Raw genomic sequence first — 22,847 nt, forward strand, 5'->3', positions numbered from 1 at the left:
AAAGCAAATAACATTTTAGAATTATTATGGAAATACTTTGACTTCCCCCTTGAAAGAGTACTGGAACCCTCCGACCACACTTTAAGAACCACTGTCTTAAGAGTTAGTATTAGTCAATCCAGCTTCAATTGAAAATAGCCATGAGGTTGGATTTACTTTTTCAAAATGAGGAAACAACACTGTCCTCATTATAAAGCGTCCAGACCATACACGAACATGCCATTTTCATCCATCAAACATACGAAAGCAGAAATGAGGGATTGCAAGTCACGTAAGAGGATGGAGAAGTTGGAATGAAGAGCATCCCCGGAAGCCACGGTAAACCACTGAGTTAGGAAAAGCAAAACCGGCAAAAGACGCCACCGAGGCGGTTAGGAGGAAAGAACTGTTGTTCTTACGGTAAAAAATGGGCGGGGAGAGGAAACGGTTATCCGGGATCCTAGAGTTTGTAGGAATTAGGCCCCGACACGGTAGGAAACTAAGGAGCGCTCGCTGTCCGGATGCGGCAAGGCAGGACCCGGAGGTTGGCCTCCCGCCCTCATCCTTCCCGGTACCAGGCCGGGGTGGGAAGTTGGGGGAGGCGGGGGCCGAGGTGGGCCGTGAGCGAGGCTGGGGTCAGGGCCGTACCCCGGAACGGAAGGGGCGACGAGTTCCTTTCTTGCTAAGAGCGTAGAAAAGAGATGGCTGGAGGCGTCGTAGGGGGCGGAGGCGGGAACCCAAGTCTGGCGCTGCGAGTTTGGAGGTCGCCGGGGGAAAGGAGGAAGGTTCCGTTGCTAGGCGACCGGTCCTGGCCCCGCCTCCCAGTCGCGTCGCTAGGAGACGGGGAGGCCGGGGGGCGGGCGGCGGAGCCAGCCCTGCGTGCTGACGCTGATTGTATATGAGCGCGAGCGGCGGGCTCTCGGGTCTTTTTTAGCGCCATCTGCTCGCGGCGCCGCCTCCTGCTCCTCCCGCCGCCGCCCTGAGTCACTGCCTGCGCAGCTCGGGCCGCTCGGCTCCCCGCGCTCGCCACCGGTAACGGGCTGGGGCCCGACGGAGAAGGGAGGGACGTGGAGGCCCCGGGCGGCCCGCGTGAGCGGAGGGGTGAGGGGGCTGGGGACGGCGAGCGGGGCCTCCGGGGCCGTCCGCGGAGGCCGGAGCCCGAGCCGCTGTGGGAGCTGTGACCCCGCCGGCGGAGAGGGCCCGCGGCTCGGCCGATGCTTCCCGGGAGAGCCGACCGGGAGGCGCGTGGGGCGGGGGAGCGTCGGCGCGGCCCGGGAGGGTCCGCCTCGGGGCCCTCTGAGCCCCGTTGGCCTCTCCGCGCCCGCGAGGGCGCGGCCCCGGCGAAGCCCTGGCGCCCGGAGCGGGGAGGCGGCCGTGCCGCTGGGAGCCGGGAGGCGCCCGGGGCGCAGGCCGAGTCGGGGTCTGCAGCCCACCGTCGCCGCGACGCCCACTCCCTGGAGGGGAGGCCGCGGGGGGGAGAGAAGGAGCCGCGGAGGCTGCGAATTCCGACGGGAGGGAGGGGCTGCGCGGGGACCAGGCCCCGGGGCGGGGAGGGGCGAGGAGGCGGCGAGGCTCCGGGCTGCCCGCCCCCGGGAGGTGGCGACCCGGCCGGGAGGGGAACCCCCGCGGCTTCCCGCTGCACGTGGCCGGGGCCCAGGCGCGGGTGCAGACCCCCTTCTGGTAGCCCTCCACTAAAAGTTGAGGAGGTGGTGGGATGCGAGGGTGAGCAGGAAGCCAACCAGTCCAGCTCTTGGGTTTGCAACTCTTCTCTGCTTCTCGTTCATCTTAATCTTTTTAGGTACCGCAAGAAAGAGTGAATGTTAGTTGATGGATGAAGGAGCGGGGCCTTCACTGCTAGGATTTTTAAGAATTATCGCGTGTAAAGCACTTACGTTAGCTGTTGTTAACAAGAGATTCTTTTGTGTCCTCTCAAGTACAAATTAGAATTAGGATGGGTATCTTGATCAGGGTTTTTTTTATTTGGGAAGCATTGGTCGTAATTAGTCGACTCCTGAACATTGGAAGTAAATGATTTGGTCTGCAGTGTCTTTTTAATTCGTCGAGGGCGTCTGTTGCTTTCTTACTAGTTCCTTTATTCCCGTTCCCACTGTAAGATACTTAACTAGCTGTTTGGTGTTTAACGTTATGGTGGAGGCGTTATGGGGTGAAATGAGACGCACAAGTAAGCGTATACTGAGCCAGGGTTGTAACCTGCTGCCTCATCAGTGCTTCATGCTTTGCCCTCAAAAAAAAAAAGAGGCCGGGAAAGGAGGCGGGGAATGAAGGCCTGTCGGGGAGGGCTGGGTTTTTGGAGGAAGAAAGAGCCGGGCACGTGATGTCCTCAAAGAGCCCCAATTTTATTCTGTTTGATTGTGGGTTCTGTAAGGACTGCATTTTAAAAGCTCACAACTTACACTGCTTATCTGACTTCAGGAGAGCTGAGCTGGAAAACGAAATTTGCCATTTTTGAAAGTAGGTGGCATCAAAAATACTTTTTCAAATTAGTGTTTTAGGTCCTGTTTTGTTGTTAGCTTTAATAACTACTTCTGTACTTATTTTCCTTAGGAAGTAATACACCTTACCTTTGATTGGATAAAGGAAAAGCCTTATATTTAGAATAACTTACTTAAAGCTGACAGGAGGTAAATGAGGTTTACAGTGACCTTGTGGGACTGATGTCTCAGGCTTATTCCGAAGTTGTCTGAGTTCAGATGAGTGGCCCAAATCTAAAATGGGCCTTTTACTTTTTAAAAAGATTGGTCCTTTCATACCAGTCTGAAAATTTTCATAAGTTTTATTTGTTGTAAAGTACCTGTTTTTGATATTGGACCTATTGACAGGGAAAATTGTTAAGCTGATACTAAATGTGACACGATTGTCTTTGTCATCTAACGATTAAAAAAACAAAACCCACACGTGTACCAGAACTAACTTAATCCACAGTGCTATTGCTTGTTTTATTACTTACTCAACTTGCCCATATTGCCTTGAGATGACTGATTCTGAACTCTACCAAATGTATTCAGTACATATCCTTTTGTAGGAAAAGTGGCTAAAAAAGGTAGAATCTGTTTGACTTCAAGGTATGAAGATATCAGAATTAAACATTGCTTTTCTTTGTTTTCTGCTTGATAATTTGAGATATTAATGAAAGGCAATGAATCCTGATCAATTTAGGAAATAAGGATCAATCTGTTCATACCCTCAAGTCTAATCAAATCTGTAATTGCTTATGTTCTTAGTTGATTCTTTGAGTAAATATTTTAGCTCCTATTTGGACATATATCTTATATCATGAGCCAAACAGGCAAATTGGTTATTTGATATAAATTGTTGAGTGGTTATGAGTGTTCTGAAGAAAAAGAGCTGGAAAGTAGGAGATAGAGGAGTATCTATAACCTCCTTACATGAAGGAATTTGTTAAAATTATGCTAATACTAAGTCCCATTTCGTACTAATTCCATCTGAATAAGTTGGGCAGATGAGCACTGCTGTTTTCACTCATCCTTGTAAGTTACTTAGTACTTGAACTGCAGATCAGTAGACCACATTGCTGGACTTGCCAAGTGGTCTCAGCCCAAAGTTAGTTCTGGTTACCAACTCTGTTTTCTACTGCTACATAGTTTGATATATTTTTACTTGTTCAGAAGTTTTATACATTTTGATTTTTATTGGAAAAGGGGGTCATAATTTTGAAGAGTTTATTAATTACTGTGAAAATATTGTCTCAGATACAGAGGGTACAGACGAATACAACAGGCATAAAATAATAGGATTTCTTGCATGATTATTCAGGCAGTGTTTTAAAATTATTCTACATATATATAACTCAGTGCTCCTAGAGATAAGTAGTATCAACATTTAAATGAGGAAACAGGTACAGAGCAGTTAAAGAACTTATTATCCAAGGTTACATAACTGAGAAATGATAGTTTATAATAAGGATTTTATATTGGTTTAAAGCAAGTTCCCTTGACTTAATTGTTGTACTATACAGTATATAGGGCTTCTCTCAGCTCAGTTGGTAAAGAATCCGCCTGCAGTGCAGGAGACCTGGGTTCGATTCCTGGGTCGGGAAGATCCCCTAGAGAAAGGGATAGGCTACCCGCTCCACTATTCTTGGGCTTCCTTTTGTGGCTCAGCTGCTGAAGAATCTGCCTGCAATGTGGGAGACCTGGGTTCGATCCCTGTATTGGGAAGATCCCCTGGAGAAGGGAAGGGCTACCCACTCCAGTGTTCTGGCCTATACAGTCCGTGGGGTCGCAAAGAGTTGGACACGACTGAGCGACTTTCACTTCACTTTATAGTATGTATCTGCTTAGAATTTAAAAGCACTCTTTCTTGGGTTCCACTGGGCTTCCAAGGACAGTTAAAGCACTTATAGTCATGAAGATTTCTTCCAATATATGTCTGATATTGTGAATACCTTGTAGTTTTGTTAATTTTCACCAGATTATCAGTCCATGTGTGTTTCTCTGCTGTTTGGTCAGATGGTACTATAGATAATGCGATTACTTGAACAGAAGATAGTGTTCTCAAATAGTGTATTTGGCTTGGGACCCGTATAAAAGTCAGTTCTAGATTGACTTGGTATCTCTGAAGTGAAAAAGTGAGCATAAAGAATGAGATGTTCTAGCTACGTAAAGAACGAGATGTACTACTACTACGAGGTTGTGTTGGAATCAAGTACTGAGCCCCTGGCCCACCGAAACTGTTGGTAGAACAGCAGTGTCCAAAATACAGGTTTGTTTAAAATGCATTCAGCTTGAGGTAGGTCTCAGGTAAAGGGAAATTCTTTTTTTGGGGTTTTACTGGTTCCCTTGAACCTTTTTGCTTTAAAACGTGTGTGTCCGTGCACACTCAGTATCGGGCTCGGTTCCTCTCTAGAATTTTCCAAGCAGGAATACTGGAGTGGGTTGCCATTTTCTCCTCCAAGGGATCTTCCCCACCCAGGGATTGAACCCAAGTCTCTTCTGTCTCCTGCATTGGCAGGTGGATCAGTTACCACTGTGGGCTTCCCCGGTGGCTCTCAGACAGTAAAGAATATGTCTGCAATGCAGGAGACCTTGGTTTGATCCCTGGGTTGGGGAGATCCCCTGGAGAAGGGAAAGGCTACCCATTCCAGTACTTTTGACTGGAGAATTCCATGGACAGAAGCACGCTATAGTCCATGGGGTCACAAAGAGTTGGACACAGCTGAACAACTAACACTTGTTGTAGTTTTCTTTTTGTTATCCTTTAAAACTTTTAAAACTTTACTTTAAATTTTTGATTGTGCTGCGAGGCTTGTGGGATCTTCGTTTCTCAACCAGAGGTGGAACCCAAGCCCTCACAGTGAAAGTGTAGTGTTCTAACCATTGGATTGCCAGAGAATACCCCCAATATGTAGTTTTTAATGATTGGCTATTTCACTGTGAAGCAGCTATTTTCTATAAAGGAATATAACTAGGTTATATAATCTGTGTAGTGGGTGATAGGGTTTGGCTTTTGGAATAGTGGAATCGGCATGGATATTGGAAGTCAGATTTTAATTCCTAGTGTTTTCATTTGTGTGTGGCTGAGCAAGTTGCTTACCGTTTTATCTGCAAACAAGAGGAAAGTCTGTAAGTCTTACAGAGTAAGCTCTGTAAATGTTACTTTTCTGTCCTTCTCGTTGGAAATAAGAACAGAATCAAGTATACTGGAATGGTAGATCATTTGATTTCTGGACGTCTAGCTTTAACATAACCACAAAATAATCAGCTAACGATCTGATTGAATTACTCATTTCCACCTCTTTCTCCATTGGAAGATTTTCTTCATGTTCAGGTTTTCTGGTTAAGATTTGCCTTCAGTCTTGTTATGAACCCTGTCTTTACATTGAGATCTGTAACACTGAGTACTGGGTTGAACTTTTTATTGTAAATGTTAATCCTTAGGAATGTTTCTCCTTTAAATCTTTTTTTTTTCCAATGTTAGTACAATGATACCAGCTTTTGGTTAAGGATTGTATTTTACCTTGAAGCTGTTTGTATTCTTGTTACAGATGTGTTTCTTATAAGTTGGATGCAGTTGAATTTTCTTTAATCTGATAGTTCTAAAAGGGAGCCTTTAGTTGATTTATGCAATCACTTTGATAAGGTTTAATTTTAATTTGTGTGTGTGTGTGCTTTTTATTTGTCCAACCTGTTTTTCTTTTAGATTGATGTAAAAATAAGTATAGCTTCCCCAGTGGCTCAGTGGTAAAGAATCTGCCTGTAGTGCAGAAGTTTTGGGTTTGATCCCTGAGTCGGGAACCCACTGCAGTATTCTTGCCTGGAAAATCCCATGGACAGGATCCTGGTGGGCTCCAGTCTATGGGATCACAAGAGTGATCTGTTTCCAAACTTTTGGGGTCACCCTAGAAATTACAACGTGTTTATTTAAGAACAGTAGAGTAATCCATTTCCTCCCCACTTATTCTCAGTGCTGACTTAATATTATGGTAGTTTAAATTTGACACATTACACAGGGGTAATATTTCTTTTAAAATATTTATTTTGATAGTATGCTAATATCCTTATTTCCTCTCATTTCTTGTGTCTTTAGACCTTCTCTTTGGGATCACTTGACTTATGCCTGAAAAATATACTTACAGAATTTATTAATGAGAGTGCTGGAGATATTTAGCCTGAAAGTACCTGTTTTACCTTCTCAAAGGATATTTTGGTTGGGTGTAGTAGTCTAAGATCCTTAGTTACTTTCAGCACATTGAGCACACAGACCATTCCGTCGTCTTTTGGTGTCTGTTGAAGAGAAGACGGCTGTCAGTCTTTTATGCGTTTGACGTTAATCTGAGTCTTTTTTCTGAGTCCTTTTGAGGGGCTTCTGTCTCGTCTTGGATTTTCACTGAAGCATCTTAAGTGTGGGTTTTTTATTTCGCTAACTGGGATTTATAGACTTGTCTTCCATTAGTTCTGGAAAATAACTTGGCTATTTATTTCTTCAAATATTCTGTCCATTCTCTCCTCTACTCCTAGAACGTCTTAAATCTTTGTTAGACTTCATTGTATCCTAAAATGTCTTTTCCATAGTTTTTATTCTCTAGTCTCTGCCATACTTCGGAAGATTTCTTCTAAGCTCACTTTCAAACCGCTTAATTCTCTCTCCAGCTGTGTTTGGTTTACTGTTAAACCTGCCCATTTTTTTTTTTTTTTTTTTTTTTGTTATTTGCTTTTTTTTTTTTTTTTTTCTGTTTTTGCTTTCTGTTGTTTTTATTTCTGGAAATTCTGTTCTTTGCCAGGTTTGCTCTTTTCACCTTTAGTAAATGAGTTTCTTATAGATACTGCTGCAGACACATATTTTCAAACTTAACAGGCATGGTTGTTTTGTGTGTGTGTGTGGTCTTTTAGACAGTATTGAGGTCTTCCATAGGATTGACGCCTGTTGCTCTCCGTCGCCCCTGTTCTTGCAGATGACTTCATGAACTTCGTAAGGTCTAGCGTGGTGCTCTCACTTACATCTGGTTATGCAGGTGCCTGGGAGTGCTGATGATGGCTCTAAGCTCACAGCTTGAAGTTCGGGGCACAAGGCTGATGAGGTGGATTGGGGTTTTGTCCTGGAGAACTCGTTTATTATCTCTGAGAACATAGCGCTTTGAGGTTTCTGCTTAATTTGGGAAGGTTGCTCTAAAGATTCCCTACCTTGGCAAGTCCAGGGCTTTCGGTTTCCGCAGACCGTTCGCATCGGAGGTTGGCAGGTTTCCCTCTGGGCAGAAGTAGTTTACTTATCCTTTTCCTTCCTGTTTTGCCTTCAGTTTGGGGTTAGTAATTTCTTATTATCTTACTTTTTAAAAAAATATTTGATTCTGTACTTTTAATTAATTTTCATTAGTAGAGTTGGTCTGCATAATCTAGCTTGTCACTTCCAGGAATGGAAAGTCTTCAGATCTCTTAGAAAGCAAATTCATGTCTGATAAGTAAAAATCTCACTGATTTTACTTCTTAAAGTTGTTGACTTGCAGTTAAAAAAAAATCTGTAGATACTAAACTAAACTTGTGTTTTTTGATGTGATCTGATTGCCTGAGACCACCTGTCTCAGAACCTGGTTTCTTATTTAGAATTTTTTTTTTTTGCATCTACTCTCTCAGACATGTTAGTTTTGAATCTGGGTATGGGAATTGGTCCATTATTTTTATTTTTTTAGATTTGTTTGTAATTTTAGATTTATGGGAAAGTTGTAGAGATAGCTTAGAGTTCCCATTTGCCCTTTACCCAATTTTCCCTAATGTTAATATCCTACATTACCAGGGTGCATTTACTGGTCAGTCTGTACATTAATCAGAACTGAAAGAATCTGATTTTAGCCATCATGCCAGCTAATTGTTTTGTGAAGGATAGTTCAAAATGGACAGATTGAAAGAAACTCTGTGTTTGTTGAGTATTAATTAGATATCAAACAGATCTTTTACATGAATTTGCTTCTTAATAAGAGAAACCAATGAAGGAACCATTTTCTTCTGTGTTGAAGATGAAATAAGGCCAGAAGTTGTTTGCCTGAGCTAAATTCCCACAAAGCTGGTGTTAGCCCAAATGGTCTGACTTCAAAACTAGGCGTTGTTGTGTGCGCGCCCAGTTGTGTCTGGCTCTTTGCGGCCCTGTGGCAGGCTGCAGCCAGGCTTCTCTGGCCATGGGGTTCTCCAGGCAAGAATTCTGGAGTGGGTTGCCATCTCCAAGAGATCCTCCAGCCCAGGGACTGAACTCATGTCTCCTGCATTGCAGGCAGATTCTTTACCACTGAGCCATCAGAGAAGCATACTTTAAAAAATAGAAGTGTATATGACCAAGAAATCTATTACTTTAGCCGGAACGGGCAGATTGGAGAGGGCATCTCTGAGGAAATGAATTGCCCTCCTGTTCTATCTTGAATCTCTGTAATAATGCATCAAAACGATAAGAGTTTGAATTCTGAATATAATGGTAGCAAAGTGGACGCTGAGGAACAGTGTAGCCAGTCTTCCGTGAACATGTTAGAATGTTATAAAATTTTGAATTTAGAAATTTTGGGTGTTTCTTTTTGTTTCATACTTTTTGATAATTGTTGGATTTAGTAGACTATATATTCAAGGGAGCAAATTCTAAACTGTTAGTAAATAGTATCTGGATAGGAAAACCTAATAATGCAGTATGAAATGTAAGCTCTCATTTACTTCTAGTCTTTTCTCTCTCATACACACCTGCTGTTAGGTTTCTGGTGTATTTTTCTAGAAATGTCTTATTCATAAGAAAGTATGTGGATGAGAATGGATATTCGTATATACTCAGGTTGCGTTTTACTCCTGCTTTGTTGCTCTTTCCGTATCAACTCAGATCTGCATCTTTTTTTTCTTTTCTTTAAAAATTATTTTACTTTCGGCTCTGCTGGCTGTGCAGGCTTTTCCTGTGTGGGCTTCTCGGTGTCGTGGCTTTGGTTGTGGAGCAAGGGCACTGCGGTGTGCGGGGTTCAGTAGCTGCAGCTTGTGGGGTCTTCCCGGATCAGGGATCGGACCCGTCTCCTGAGCTGGCAGGTAGACTCCTCACCACTGAGCTTCCAGGGAAGTCTTGCTTTTTCTTCTTCTGTTGTTGTTGTTGTTTTTAATTGCAAAGCATTCCATTGCATGCACATTCCACACTAGTGGTTTAATTTTGCTAAGTAACTGTAGCTGCCATATATGTGTCTGTGTGTATATATATATAAACTTTGTATACTACTCTGAAGGATACAGTGCAGTGATTGGAAAAAGCAGATATAATCCCTGGAATCATGAATGTTATGGTCTGGTCACTGGTGGAAGACAGACCTTAGTCAAATAAACACAATAATCTATAATTACAAACTGGAGATATCTTATGATGGAAAGAAATGGGGCTTTATAAGAGTGTGTACAACCAAGAAATCTTACTTAGCCAAGATGTACAGATTGGAGAAGGCATCTCTGAAGGAGTCAATGCCAGTCTGTTTTGTCTTGAAGAAGTAAAACTTTGAGCGGACAGTCAAAGAATATGTAGGACTTGGATTTTAGAAGAACCTATTAGACAAACGTGACACGTGTACAGGCACTTAGATCCTTTACTTCTGTTTTTTCAGGGTAGGTTCTCACAAATTGAATAACCAAGTCTGGAGATGGACATGTTTAAGGTGTTTGTTATTCCCATAGCCAAATTGCTCTCCAGAAAGATAACAGTTTATGGAATTCCCTGGCGACACAGTGGTTAAGAATCTGCCTGCCAATTCAGGGGACATGGGTTTGCTCCCTGGTCCAGGAGGATTCTACAGGCCTGGATCAACTCAACCCACCCGCCACGACTGCTAGAGCCAAAACAAGAGAATAGCCCCCACTCATCACAACTAGAGAAAGCCTGTGTGCAGCAGGGAAGACCCAGCACAGCCAGAAATAAAGAAAGAAAATAGTTGCTATAAACGGTAGCCATATTTAAGAATGCATATTCACCATAATTTTCCCTGCATTATTGATCTGATAGATCTGAAGCCCACTTGTGTTTCTTTGATTCAATATTTTCGTTATTTTTGAATTAGTATATTCGTAATTTTTTGCTAAGTGTTTTGTTAATGCTGACTTCATTAACCAGCATCGCTAGAGAAATACATCAGTGCTGTTAGAGATTATTTACAGTAAATAGAAAATATTTAAAAATAGAGTAGGTTACAGTAGGAAGAATTATTTCCTTTATAATTGTCTAAAGGATGGATGTTGGATTAGTAATAATGCTCCAAAGGATAGCACTTGACTGCTAAAATCAGAAAGTCAGTTTTTTAAAGTGAAACGTGTATTAAACATATTGATATGAGGAATCAAATCTTGTCACTTTTTGTGAGTGAAAGACTAAGGTTTTGGGACTTCCTGGTGGTCCAGTGGTTTAGAATCCACTTTGCAATACAAGGGATGTGGGTTTGATCCCTGGTTGTGGAACTGACTCCACGTGCCACGGAGCTCAGAAGCTTGTGCTCTGGAGGCCTGGGCCACAGCTGGGGGTCCTCGCATGCCGCATGGCCAGCGAAGGCCTGCACGCCACGGCTGAGACCTGGTGCAGCCAGATTAATAAATAAAATGCTTTTTAAAAGATGAAGGTTTTAATTTTTCAAACATTAAAAACTGATTTTAATGTGGGAGTCTAAGCCTTTTTTTGTTTTGTTTCTGATTAAACTTTTTTAATGGGTCTCAAATTCTGTGACAGATTTTTGGTCATTTCTATTAAAAAGTACTGATTTTAAAAGCTAATAACTTAAAACTGCCACACACAAAACTAATGGTTCGCAAAACAGTCTTCTGAAGGTTTTGCAGTGCAGGTACCATTAACTAGACTTTTACTGTAAAAACACCACTGATACAGCCTGGGGCGGCCCTACGGGGGTAATGCTCATGCAGCCTTGGGCTCTCTGGGCACACTTGATGGCCCTGCCAGTCCCAGGTGCCGCCTCTTGTCCGCTGCTTTGATAATACTGCCAGCAACTGCCTGTCTCATGTCACGAGCAGCAAAACAGCCAAGAGGCAGATAGATAGGCCGAGAAACTCTTTAACACACATGGCCTTGCCAGGAATCATCTCAGTGATGGCAGCATCACCAGATTTCAAGAATTCGGGGCCACCTTCTAGCTTTTTCCCAGAACACTCGGTCTTCAGTTCAGCATGCTTGCATTAGAGCTGTGTGACAGTCCAGCACTGATTTGGGCCTGGATGGTTCAAGATCGTCACCTGAGCTGTGAAGCCAGCTGCTTCCGTTGGCGGGTCATTTTTGCTGTCACCAGCCACATTGCCACAAAGAACATGTTTGACAGACATGTTCTTGAATCTCACATTGTCCACAGGAGGGCCATTAATCAAAGCATCATGATGCATTTCAAAAGACTTGTTTCCTTGACTGGAGCAAGGTGACCACATTGCCAGGTTTGAGAATACCAGGCTCTATTTGACCCACAGGGACAGTACCAGTACCAGTACCACCAATTTTGTAGACATCCAGGAAGAGCAAACCCAAGGGCTTATCAGTTGGGCAAGTTGGTGGCAGGATGCAGTCTAGAGCCTCAGGCAGTGTGGTTCAGTGGGCATTGCCATCTTTATGGGTGACTTGGCATCCCTTGAAAGGCATAGTGGCACTTGATTACAGCAGTGTTGTCACCATGACAACCAGAAATTGGCACAGATGCTTCTGTGTTGGGATTGTAGCCAATTTTTTTATGGAGGTGCTGACTTCCTTAGCAGTTATCTCTTCTGGCTATAGGGTGGCACAGTGCAGTCCATTTCGTTACCTCCAGTGTAACGAAGGTTCCACACCCAGAGAGGAAGCCAGAAGGGCCTGCTCGTGGGTCTGCCCTTTCTTGGAAATACCAGCTTCAGATTCGCCAGCACAGGTGCCGGAATGTGCCTGGAGTTGTGTTTTTGATGAACTCTCTGTGTCCTTGGGGCTTCCTTGGTGGCTCAGTGACAAGCTGCTTGCCAGCGGGGGAGCTGTGGGTTTGATTCCTGGGTTGGAAGGGTCCCCTGGAGGAAATGGCCACCTATTTCAATCTTCTTGTTTGGGAAATCCCATGAAAAGCAAAACCCCATCAACAGAGGAGCCCAGTGGGCTGTAGTCCATGGCATCTCAAAAGAGTCTGACACAGCTTAGTGACTGATCAATCACTGTGTCCCAGGGCGTCAGCTAGGTCACAGAGTACTTGCTGGTCTTAAATTGACACAGGGAGATATCACTGGTGATTGATAATCACTCGTGTTAGCTTTCCGATTGTCCTAGACCCAGGCGTACTTGAAAGAGCCCTTTCCCATCTTGGCAGCCTCCGTTTGGACTTTTCAGTGGTTCCCGGCTGAATCCCACAGCGTTTGTAGATCAGGTGGCCAGTAGTGGTAGACTTCTCTGAATCTACATGTTCAGTGACAACAGTGTTGACTTGGGTCTTCTTTCCCATTTTTGCTCAGGTTTAGTGGTGGTTTTTATGACACCTGTGTCCTGGTGGCAAACCTGTTGTGAAAAAACTAAGCTTATTAAAAAAGTAAATCTGCATTACCCATGGCACTCAGCTGTTTTTCAGTCTTCTCTAAGTTAATCCTGATCCTATAGTGTGAAAGAGTGTAGGATATGCTTTGGCCAGTCCAGCATTCAGAAAACGAAGATCATGGCATCTGGTCCCACCACTTCATGGGAAATAGATGGGGAAACAGTGGAAACAGTGTCAGACTTTATTTTTCTGGGCTCCAAAATCACTGCAGATGGTGACTGCGGCCATGAAATTAAAAGACGCTTACTCCTTGGAAGGAAAGTTATGACCAACCTAGATAGCATGTTCAAAAGCAGAGACATCACTTTGCCAACAAAGGTTTGTCTAGTCAAGGCTATGGGTTTTCCTGTGGTCATGTATGGATGTGAGAGTTGGACTGTGAAGAAGGCTGAGTGCCGAAGAATTGATGCTTTTGAACTGTGGTGTTGGAGAAGACTCTTGAGAGTCCCTTGGACTGCAAGGAGATCGAACCAGTCCATTCTGAAGGAGATCAGCCCTGGGATTTCTTTGGAAGGAATGATGCTAAAGCTGAAACTCCAGTACTTCGGCCACCTCATGTGAAGAGTTAACTCATTGGAAAAGACCGATGCTGGGAGGGATTGGGGGCAAGAGGAGAAGGGGACGACGGAGGATGAGATCGCTGGATGGCATCACTGACTGGATGGACGTGAGTCTGGGTGAACTTTGGGAGTTGGTGATGGACAGGGAGGGCTGGCGTGCTGCAATTCATGGGGTCGCAAAGAGTCGGACACGACTGAGCGACTGATCTGATCTGATCTGAACTGCTTCGTCGCTTAGTCACGTCCCACTCCTCGGACCCTGTGGATGGTAGCCGGCCAGGCTCCTCAGTGGAAGTCTCCAGGCAAGAAGACTGGAGTGGGTTGCCATGGCCTCCTCCAGGGATCTTCCCAACCCAGGTATCAAACGCAGGTCTCCCACATGGCAGGCGGATTAGTTACCGTCTGAGCCACCAGGGAAGCCCTAATAACCAAGAACATTATGGACGAATGTGCTGACATACTCAGGGTAAGCTGGAGGCATGGTAGTATTCAGTGATGTGACATTAAGTGCGTTCGAAGGGATGGGGAATGTTTACTTGGTGGATCTGGACCAGAGCTTTATAGCTGCCATTGAATAGTTTAAAGGGCTGACATTTAATAACCAGAATTATTAAACTTAGGGGGAAAAGAAAATATCTCCAGGGGATCATGAGTGCAGTATGTGGCAGATTTTGGCTTTTAACATGAATTTGATAAAAATAACTGTTAAAAAATCAAGTGGGTTTGAGAGAAGTAAAGCATTTTGTCTGTGTGTCGGACTCTTTGCAACCTCAGGGACTGCAGTCCACCAGGCTCCTCCGTCCATGGGATTTTTCAGGCAAGAGTACTGGAGTGGGTTGCCATTTCCTTCTCCAGGAGATCTTCCTGGCGGAGGGATTGAACCCTGGGTCTCCCGCATTGTATGCAGATACTTTACCATTCTAGGCAGATGCTTTACCGTCTGAGCCACCAGGGAAGTGCATTTGTCCATACAAAGAGGCAAATGCTTATAGCGGCTCTATTTGTAATACCCCCTCCCCCCAAAAGAAAACCCAAGTGTCCATCAACAGCTGAAAACTTAAACATAGAATAGAATGTATGTTTTCAATGGAATACCACTATACAATAAAAAGTAATGAACTATGTGGTAAGTACTACAACAGATAAATCTCATTCTGGATGGAAGAAGCCAGACCAAGGGGGAAAGTACATACTCTATGATGCCATTTCTATAAAATTCCAGAAAATATAAGCTATAGTGACAGAAGGCAGAGCAACGCTTGCTTGGGATGGGAGGCAGGAAGGGTAGGAGGGAGGTATTCTAACAAGGCAGGGGTATATTTGTTATCGTGACTTTGATGGTTTCATGGATGTATATATATATATGTTTTCATCAGAACACCTCAAGAGTACTGGGAGGTACTAAGCAGCCCAAAAATTGACCGTTCATGGTTAAAGGAATTTGAATAAAGACTCTTTGTATTACTCTTTTCCTGTGATTCTAGCACACCTCAGATTCTTTTAGCCAACAGTGCTGCTGTAAAAATCCTTGCCCAGTAGATTCTGAATGCCAAGTAGTAACTTTCCTGTTTTAAGTAGCATCCTCTGAAGAATTTACTTCAGTGACTAGTGTCAGTGTTCCACCTCCTGGCCCCTGTTTGTTTTTAAACACTTTTAACGGGAGTGTATATATATATACGTGTGTGTGTGTGTGTGTGTGTGTATAATAGCTTTAGCATGGTATTGATTTAAAGAGCTTTGGTTTCAGATGTTTTTACTGGTTTTAAATAAATTGTATGTTTTCTTTTTTTAACATTGATATTTCTCTCCATAGATATTTGGCATTTGTACAACATGGCAGACATCGACAAGTAAGTGACAGAAAGTTGATTCTTTTTTCAGAGATTTGGCTTCACTGTGTACTGTGTGATTTAATTAACAGCAGTACTAATTATGTATTATGAAAATGTAATGACTAATGCTTAGTACCTACTATTTTGAAAGTTGGGTACAGTGTATCCAAGACAAAATATAGTATACATAATCATTGTCATAAATATACTAAACCATTTGTCGGTGTTTATTCTTAGGAAAGTGCTGAGCACAATAATGAGTCATAAATATTTGGAGAATTCGTTTTTTACCATTTCTCAAAGATTTTACAACTTGAACTGTAAAGTATCGTACATAAAGATAAGTTTATAAAATTTAATGTGTAGAGTTGAAAGAACAACAGGACACTTGTGTGCAAGTTTTTAAGAATTGCAGCATTACTCTTAGAAGCCCTGTGTGACCCTTCTCATTTGCATCCTCCTCTTCTCTCCAGATGTGTCAGTACTATCCTGGCTTTGTCTAGTTTGCTTCTGTTTTTCTGTAGAGCTTCAGCCCCTACAAATTCTTAATCAGTATTTACTTTTGAAACTCTTAAATAGCAGTCACAAACTTAGCTGTGTAAAGAAAAATTGCAATATAGCTGAGAAGTCAAAAGTACGAAAAGAAAGACTGTCTGGGTCATGGTCTGCCTTCAGCTTTCCTGAGTCTTACAAAGGCTTATTTTGAAGAAGTCCCTGGGCAAGGTCATACATCCTGGAACCACAGGTTTACTGATGTCGGCATCTGGCAGGCTTCTGGTGCGGATGGATGTCTTGCGGAAGTATGGTCCAGGAGAATGGGATGAGCGGCACTGTTTGTTGCTATTTGTAATTCCATGGTAGGCTGCCAACTCAAAGGAGTAGGTAAAACAGCCTTTCAGGATGAAGGGGTTATAATGTGATTATCCGCAGCTGTTGTAGGCAGCAGAGCATGGAGGTGGGAGGGAGGAGACTTTATTACAAGGGCAGCACGTTCAAGTACGTCTAAGAATCTGGCCAGTCCTCTCACGCACACTGTTCGTCATTAAAAGGAGAGTGGCAGTGTGGTGTCGCTGAGGAAGGCTCTCAGAATGACGGTCTCCTGAGTCACGCTGCCCGGTGTGGCGTGCTTGACCTTGGCTTCACCGTTGTCACTGTGCATCTCTTTTATCTTCCTGGGGTTTCTTTTTCTCCTCTCTGGAGTTTGCTATGTCCCATGTTTTCTTTTTTTGTACTTGTGGTTTAGCACCTTGGAAGAGTACGAGGGCAGTGAATTCTTTTGAGATGGCATGACTGAAACGACTGTTTACCTTCTGCTTGATGGTTTGGACATGGCATTCTAATCTGGGAATCACTCTTCTTTAGGATTTTGAAGGCACTGCTCCACTGTCAGCTTGCTTCTAGTGTTGAATTTCAGAGTCGTCATAATTCTTAATCACTTGTATGTGAGACTTTTGAATAAATACAGACATATGTATCTATTTCTGGAAGCTACTCAGGCTTCAGAGTTCACAGTTTTTGACATTGTTAGGTTTTATGCCTCTTGTGTTAGGCATACAGTGGTGGACCCTTTCAGTCTTGCAACTTGGTATCTGTCAGTTCTGGGGCATATGCTTGACTTCCTTTGTTGAATGTCTTCCTGTTTTCTATTTCTGGAGCTTCTCTTATATGTTGGACTGCGTTTTGCTCTAGTTTCTGCCTTTGTCTGTGCTCTTCTTTCTGGACAAAGCAGAAGAAACTATCTTTTAACTCCTGTGTTGAGTTTCTAAATTTCTATTATTTTAGTTTTCAAACATTCCTTTGCTCCCTGTTCCTGTTTTATAGCATCTTCTTATTTGATTGATAATTTCTTTTCTCTGGATACTCATTCCCTTGTATTACCTGTTAAAGTCTTAAATTTTCTTTCCCTCTGTTTTGGTCTCAGTGTAGGAGGCTTTCCTCAGATAGGAAGTAATACTTGTTTGCTCATTAAGACTTGGGTGGAGGGAATGCTTAGTTGAAGGATTTTTTTTTTTTTTTTTTTTAAAGTTAATTGGAGAGTTTGAGTGTTGGGGAGGGAAAGACTTACCAATTTAGTATTTAATCAATTTAATACCCATCAGGGTGGGTATTTGTTGTGAGAATCCCTAGTGTTAGAATGGTACTTTTTTCCTGGGCTGGTCACACAGGCCAGTGAAGAGTGTTTGGGGGGCTAACTTGGGAGAGGGCAGCTAGGGAGGAATGTCTGTATTCCGCATTCTAGTATGCTTCTCTCTGTGGTCCTCTAGTCTGACCTCAGTTCCCTTTCCAAAGCAGAACCTCTTCTGCTAGAGAGAGCATCCTAAGATTTATCAGTTTGCTTATCCTCCCTGTTTTATCAACCTTCACCACCAAGCCCTAGTTCTTTAAAGACACTGTAGGCTGGTTCTCAGCTCTACTACTATGGACTTAGATTTCAGTTGTCCGTAAATTTGTTGGCTCTTATTTCCCTGTCCTTCCGTATTTGTTTTAAAACTTCTTTATCATAATCTTAGTGGAGATTTTAGAAGGATTAAGATCAGTTGAGTATGTGCAATCTGCCATCTAGCCTTCATTTTGTTTTAACGAAAAAAGAAAGAAATTGGTTGTGATAGCTTGATTCTGCCCTACCCCCTCCCACTCCATTATTTACTGTTGGATGCTTGTGAGCTCTTAGCAGGGTAGGAGGAGAGAGGATCCTTGTTCTTCACAGCAGGAGTCAGCAGACTCTGTAAAGGATCTGATCATAAATATTGTAGGCATTTTGGGCCATGTGGTCTGTGTTGCAGCTCTTCAGCTCTGTTATAGTGCCACCAGGGAAGTTGGGCTGTGTGAGAGAAACCATAGACAGTAAATAAATAAATGTGGCTGTGTTCCAGTAAAACTTTATTTAAAGAATAGAAATGGGCTGGATTTGGCCATATGACAGTTTGTGGACTCTTGTTTTAAAGCTTTAAGGTTTAGATGTTCAATAAGTGATTGAATGAGACGACACCTGGGGGAAGAACTGTTCCACATTATCTTTAGTTAGTGACCTTAGCTCTAAATATGCTTAATTTTATAATAAAAGATACTCCCAAAATAATCTGTGTTGCTTCTGATGGGAAGACTGCTTTTTTCCCCCTTAGTTGACAGAAACAGATTTTTGTAGAATACGGTTGACCTTTTCTGTAGTTGTTACTGTATGAAAATTAGGTCATATTTGTTCCTATGTGCAAATTAAGTTTTCAAATGCTTTTTTAAGATATGAAAGCAGCTGATTTTCTAAACCAAATACTAAAATGTAGAATTACATAAGAAATTGTATGATGCTCTTTATATTGACTTAGATATCCCTGTTTTAATACTGATTGTAATATCATGTTCAAAAACTAGAATTTTAAGATGAAATTGGAAGGATATTGTTACTTTCTCCTAGTTTTACTCTGAGCATGAAGTAGACTCAGATCTTCCCCTTAACTTTTACTGTTCTTCCTCATCTCCACTATGAAGTAAAGAAAAAGGAAAGTCCAAAGACAGATACAGGCTTATGTGGTTGTTCTACAGCTAAGAGAGATTCAGGAGCCTTTTGTTTTTCCAGACTCCTGTATTTATTCTTAGCTGGAGACTTCTTCTCCAGGATGCCTCGTGGTCCGACATGGCTGCTGGAACTAGCCATTATATCCCTGTTGTAGGAGAGAGCAATACCAAAACAGCCTCAGCTGTTCACCATCCGATTAAGGAGGATGGTAAAATTCTGCATTGCTTCTCCTTTTTATCTCACTGCCAGAATTTGGTTATATAGCCACATCTATCTGAAAGGTAGGCTGGAATACGTAGACTTGTTAGATTGATGTATTACCATCGCATATAAAATCAAGAGTGCTGTTACTAGGAAGAGTGAAATCAGTAGATATTGAGTTGGAAGCACGTACTTTCTGATGTTATATTCTGAATCACAACCCATCAAACCACATTTTTAGCTTAAAGTATAAACTTTATATTTGAAAAGCTTTTAAATGAAATATTAAGTACTTCCAATTTTTACTTATTTACATACGAAGTTTGAAAACTGGATTATCTTTTAGATTTCTTGTTTCATATTTTTGAAAGAGGCATATTAACCTAGAAAATGAATTGAAGTTTTCTATAATTTTTTTTTTTTTTTTTTGGGTAATTGGTACATTTGAACCTTGGTGTGATACTATAATATTATAGCAAAGAACAGTCTGAACTTGATCAAGATTTGGATGATGTTGAAGAAGTAGAAGAAGAAGAAACTGGTGAAGAAACAAAAATCAAAGGTATTATTTTAAATTACTTCAGGAGCCAGTGATTGCTGGCTCACATCTTATACAGGACAGTAATAAACGCCATTCTCTTTGAATACCTGTCCACCTTCCTGATTAGCCACACCCACAGCAGCAGTTTTGCCTGTGAATGTATGTTTGGGATGGGGAGGGAGAAATGGAAAGGAAGAGGGAGATGGAGGTGGAGTGAGGGAGATGGAGGTGGAGTGAGGGAGGAAGGTATGGATCTGCTGACCCATCAGCGGTCACTGTGGCCCTCTACTGCTGGTTTGACATCATGTCTTGTCAAACAGTTGCCTATGAGTTTTATCTGAATTTAGAAGTGTCTTAGGTAGTGGTAGGAGTTGTTGGTAGTGGTGCTTCTAAACATTAGCTTAGACTTGAAAAGGTTTAACGTGTAGAAAATATGTTGTATGTATGTCTGTCTTTTTTTAATTCTTTCTAACCAACCAAAAAAAGAACATTTATTAAATGTAGCCAAAAATCACTCAACATTTTCTTTAGCGATTTATTTTTAAAAGGGGTAATAATGGTTAGTGGGGAATTATACTGCTTTAGGGTATAAAGGGGCAAGAATATCAAGGTACCAGATGACTTGACTTCCATTTTTAGGCCAGAATGAGGTTTATTGTGAGAAGACTACTGAACTAATCATACAGGACTGTATCTTTATGGCCATATTGGCACTTCTAAAAGTATGTTGGTTATCACAACTGTATATCATTGAAGAATCAAATTACTATTAGAAGTAAATTGATCTATAAAGACATAAACTGGGAAAATTGATGCAATTTTTTTATAAAGTCTGTATTGACAGAGCAGATGAGATAGCAGAATAGTTTTGCACAAATGTAGCTTATTTTTGGATGGAGTGTAATTTTTAGAGGCCATCAACCGAATTTTGTTTGGCTTTAGTTACAGCCTTTGACCGTCTCAACTGTTAACTCGGTTCAGGTGCACATAAGCACATGCACAGGCTCAAGGAATCATTCAGGTCATTCATTTGACCATCTTTCTCCCAGGCTTGAAAGGGTCACTGTTTTTGCAGTTTTCTTATGTGTTGTCTGACTTCAAAGGGTTATCAAAGATCACAGATAGGCATCTCGGTGAATCTTTGAACTTCTCAAAACACAAGGTGGGTAAAACACATAGGAAGAGAAAGGATAGTGTTCAGAATAGTTGTGGCAGTGGCCTTGAGAAGTGGTGGCCTTAGACATCTTTAGGAACCTGAACTTGTTCTGTACGCTAGATTTTCCTAGAGTGAATTTTCCTTACCTTGCTGTTCGTCTCTACTCATACCAGAGATTTATGGGCTAGTCAGGAAAGCTTCATGATTGGATTGCCCTATTAAAATAGCATAATACATTTTCATAAAATCCTTCTTTCGATGCCCTTTTGTTTTTTTTTTTAAAGCGCGTCAGCTGACTGTTCAGATGATGCAAAATCCTCAGATTCTTGCAGCCCTTCAAGAAAGACTTGATGGTCTGGTAGAAACACCAACAGGATACATTGAAAGGTACACGTTCTTCTTTTTCATAGTCTGTCTTTCTATAATCAGCATTGCAGGTGAATATTTTTAAGGTCATCTGGGACTTAATGTATGTCACAGTGGAAAAGCTAATGTTCATTATAGGATTATTGGGAGTTTAAAATTTTGCTAAGTACCAATTTAGAGTTGGTCTTTTAAAGTTTATTTTGGTTCATCTCCATAGGAAGTATATGAATCTTAAATCATCCCTGAGATTTGTTTAGAGATTTGTTAGAAATGCAGAGAATTAGCAGAAATACAGACTTCTTATTTATTTCATTGGTGATAAAAGTCATTAGTAATAACCCAAGTATCTTATTCTGCCTCTGATATTTTTTACACAACTTTGACTTTAAGATCTGCCCATGTTGCTGTCTCTCTGTACCTTAGTCAGTAGTTTCTCTGTGTTCCCTGGCTGTCTGTGATGTTCGTCCACCATGCTTCACTGTATGCTTTTTCTTTGACGGCCATCTGGATTGTCTCCAAGCTCCATCATCACAGATGCCATTGTGATGGTCATCCTGGTGCATGTCCTCTTAAGGGGTTGTGTGAGAGTTTCTTTGGAGTATGTACTTCTCGGGGGGATTGATAGTTATAGGATATGCAAGCCTTCAGTACTTCCAGAATATGTGAAGGTTGATTTAGCTTTGTGTCCTTGCCAGCAGTTGGCATCATTCAGCCTTATAGTTTTTGTCTTTACCAGCCTAAAGAGATGCAGGCTCCTTTTGTTTATTTGTATTTTCTGATTTTTAATGAATTGACGTTCTTTGCATGATAATTGGGAGTGAGCCTTTTAGGTTGCTCATTTGTACCCTTTGGCCCATTCACTTGTGGGGGTTTACTGTCTTTTTCTTGTTTTGTAGGAGTTCTTATGTGTTCTGGATTTTAATCCTTTCTCAGTTTTAGACTTTGTAACTAATTTTTGTGTCATTTCTATTAATTTTGTCCATGGTGTCCTCCATTAAATCCTTAATTTTTATGTTCATTAACTTTTTTACCTACGTCTTATTCTTTTGAAGATGTATTTTCCTTGCTCCTACGTTTCCTATTGACTTGATTAGTTTTATCTTCTACCTTTAGACCTTGAATCCTTCTAGAGATCACCTTTCTGTTTCTTAGTAAGTTTTTATAGCGCTTCACTCCACGGTTCCTTCTTTCCCATTTATGTTGCCACCTTTATCACACATCAGATCCTTCTAAGCGCCTTTGTCTCTGAGCAGCACTCCTCTCTTGCAGCAGCGGTCTTCATTGTTTCTGCCTGTTCTTCTGCCATTGTCCCACTTACTGACTCTGGCTTTAGAGTAGGTCTTCATATCTGACAGTTGCTTTCTCCTACCATCTCTCACCCATCATGGAACACACTCTTAGGATTGATCTTACCATCTGTAGCCCGTTAGCCCATGTATGGTTGAGGGTGAGTTTATTAGGGTTTTCTTAAAAAACAAACAGAACCCCCAAAATAAAGCAACTCCAATTTTGATAGGAATTCCACTATCTTTTTGGTATTAAATTGTCTCATCCATGTCCTTGTATTTATTCAGATCGTATTCTGTATTTTATTACGAAGTGTTCTTAATTTGTATTGTTATTGTGACTATTATTTTTTACTGTATTTTCTGTTTGACTTTTTTTTTTTCCGACTCTTGATTTTGT

At 41.9% G+C, this 22,847-nt stretch overlaps 1 protein-coding gene across 4 annotated transcripts in view; it reads left to right on the plus strand.

Annotated features, from left to right (window-relative positions):
* Positions 1 to 867: 867 nt before the first annotated feature.
* NAP1L1 (nucleosome assembly protein 1 like 1) overlaps positions 868 to 22,847 on the plus strand; it is a 37,445-nt gene continuing 15,465 nt past the window's right edge. For 2 of the 4 annotated variants that reach the window (XR_011464258.1, XM_070370989.1), the window contains exons 1-4: positions 868 to 1,011; positions 15,365 to 15,401; positions 19,575 to 19,660; positions 21,080 to 21,182. Coding sequence is in view for 3 of the 4 variants with exons in the window: in XM_070370989.1 (XP_070227090.1) it covers positions 15,385 to 15,401; positions 19,575 to 19,660; positions 21,080 to 21,182 (206 nt within the window). In the remaining variant the exon portion in view is untranslated. The remainder of the gene's footprint in view (positions 1,012 to 15,364; positions 15,402 to 19,574; positions 19,661 to 21,079; positions 21,183 to 22,847) is intronic. The other 2 variants (XM_070370988.1, XM_070370990.1) reach the window with 2 other exon arrangements.

Source organism: Bos mutus, chromosome 5 (genome assembly GCF_027580195.1).
Source record: "Bos mutus isolate GX-2022 chromosome 5, NWIPB_WYAK_1.1, whole genome shotgun sequence".
Classification (NCBI taxonomy): Eukaryota; Metazoa; Chordata; class Mammalia; order Artiodactyla; family Bovidae; genus Bos; species Bos mutus.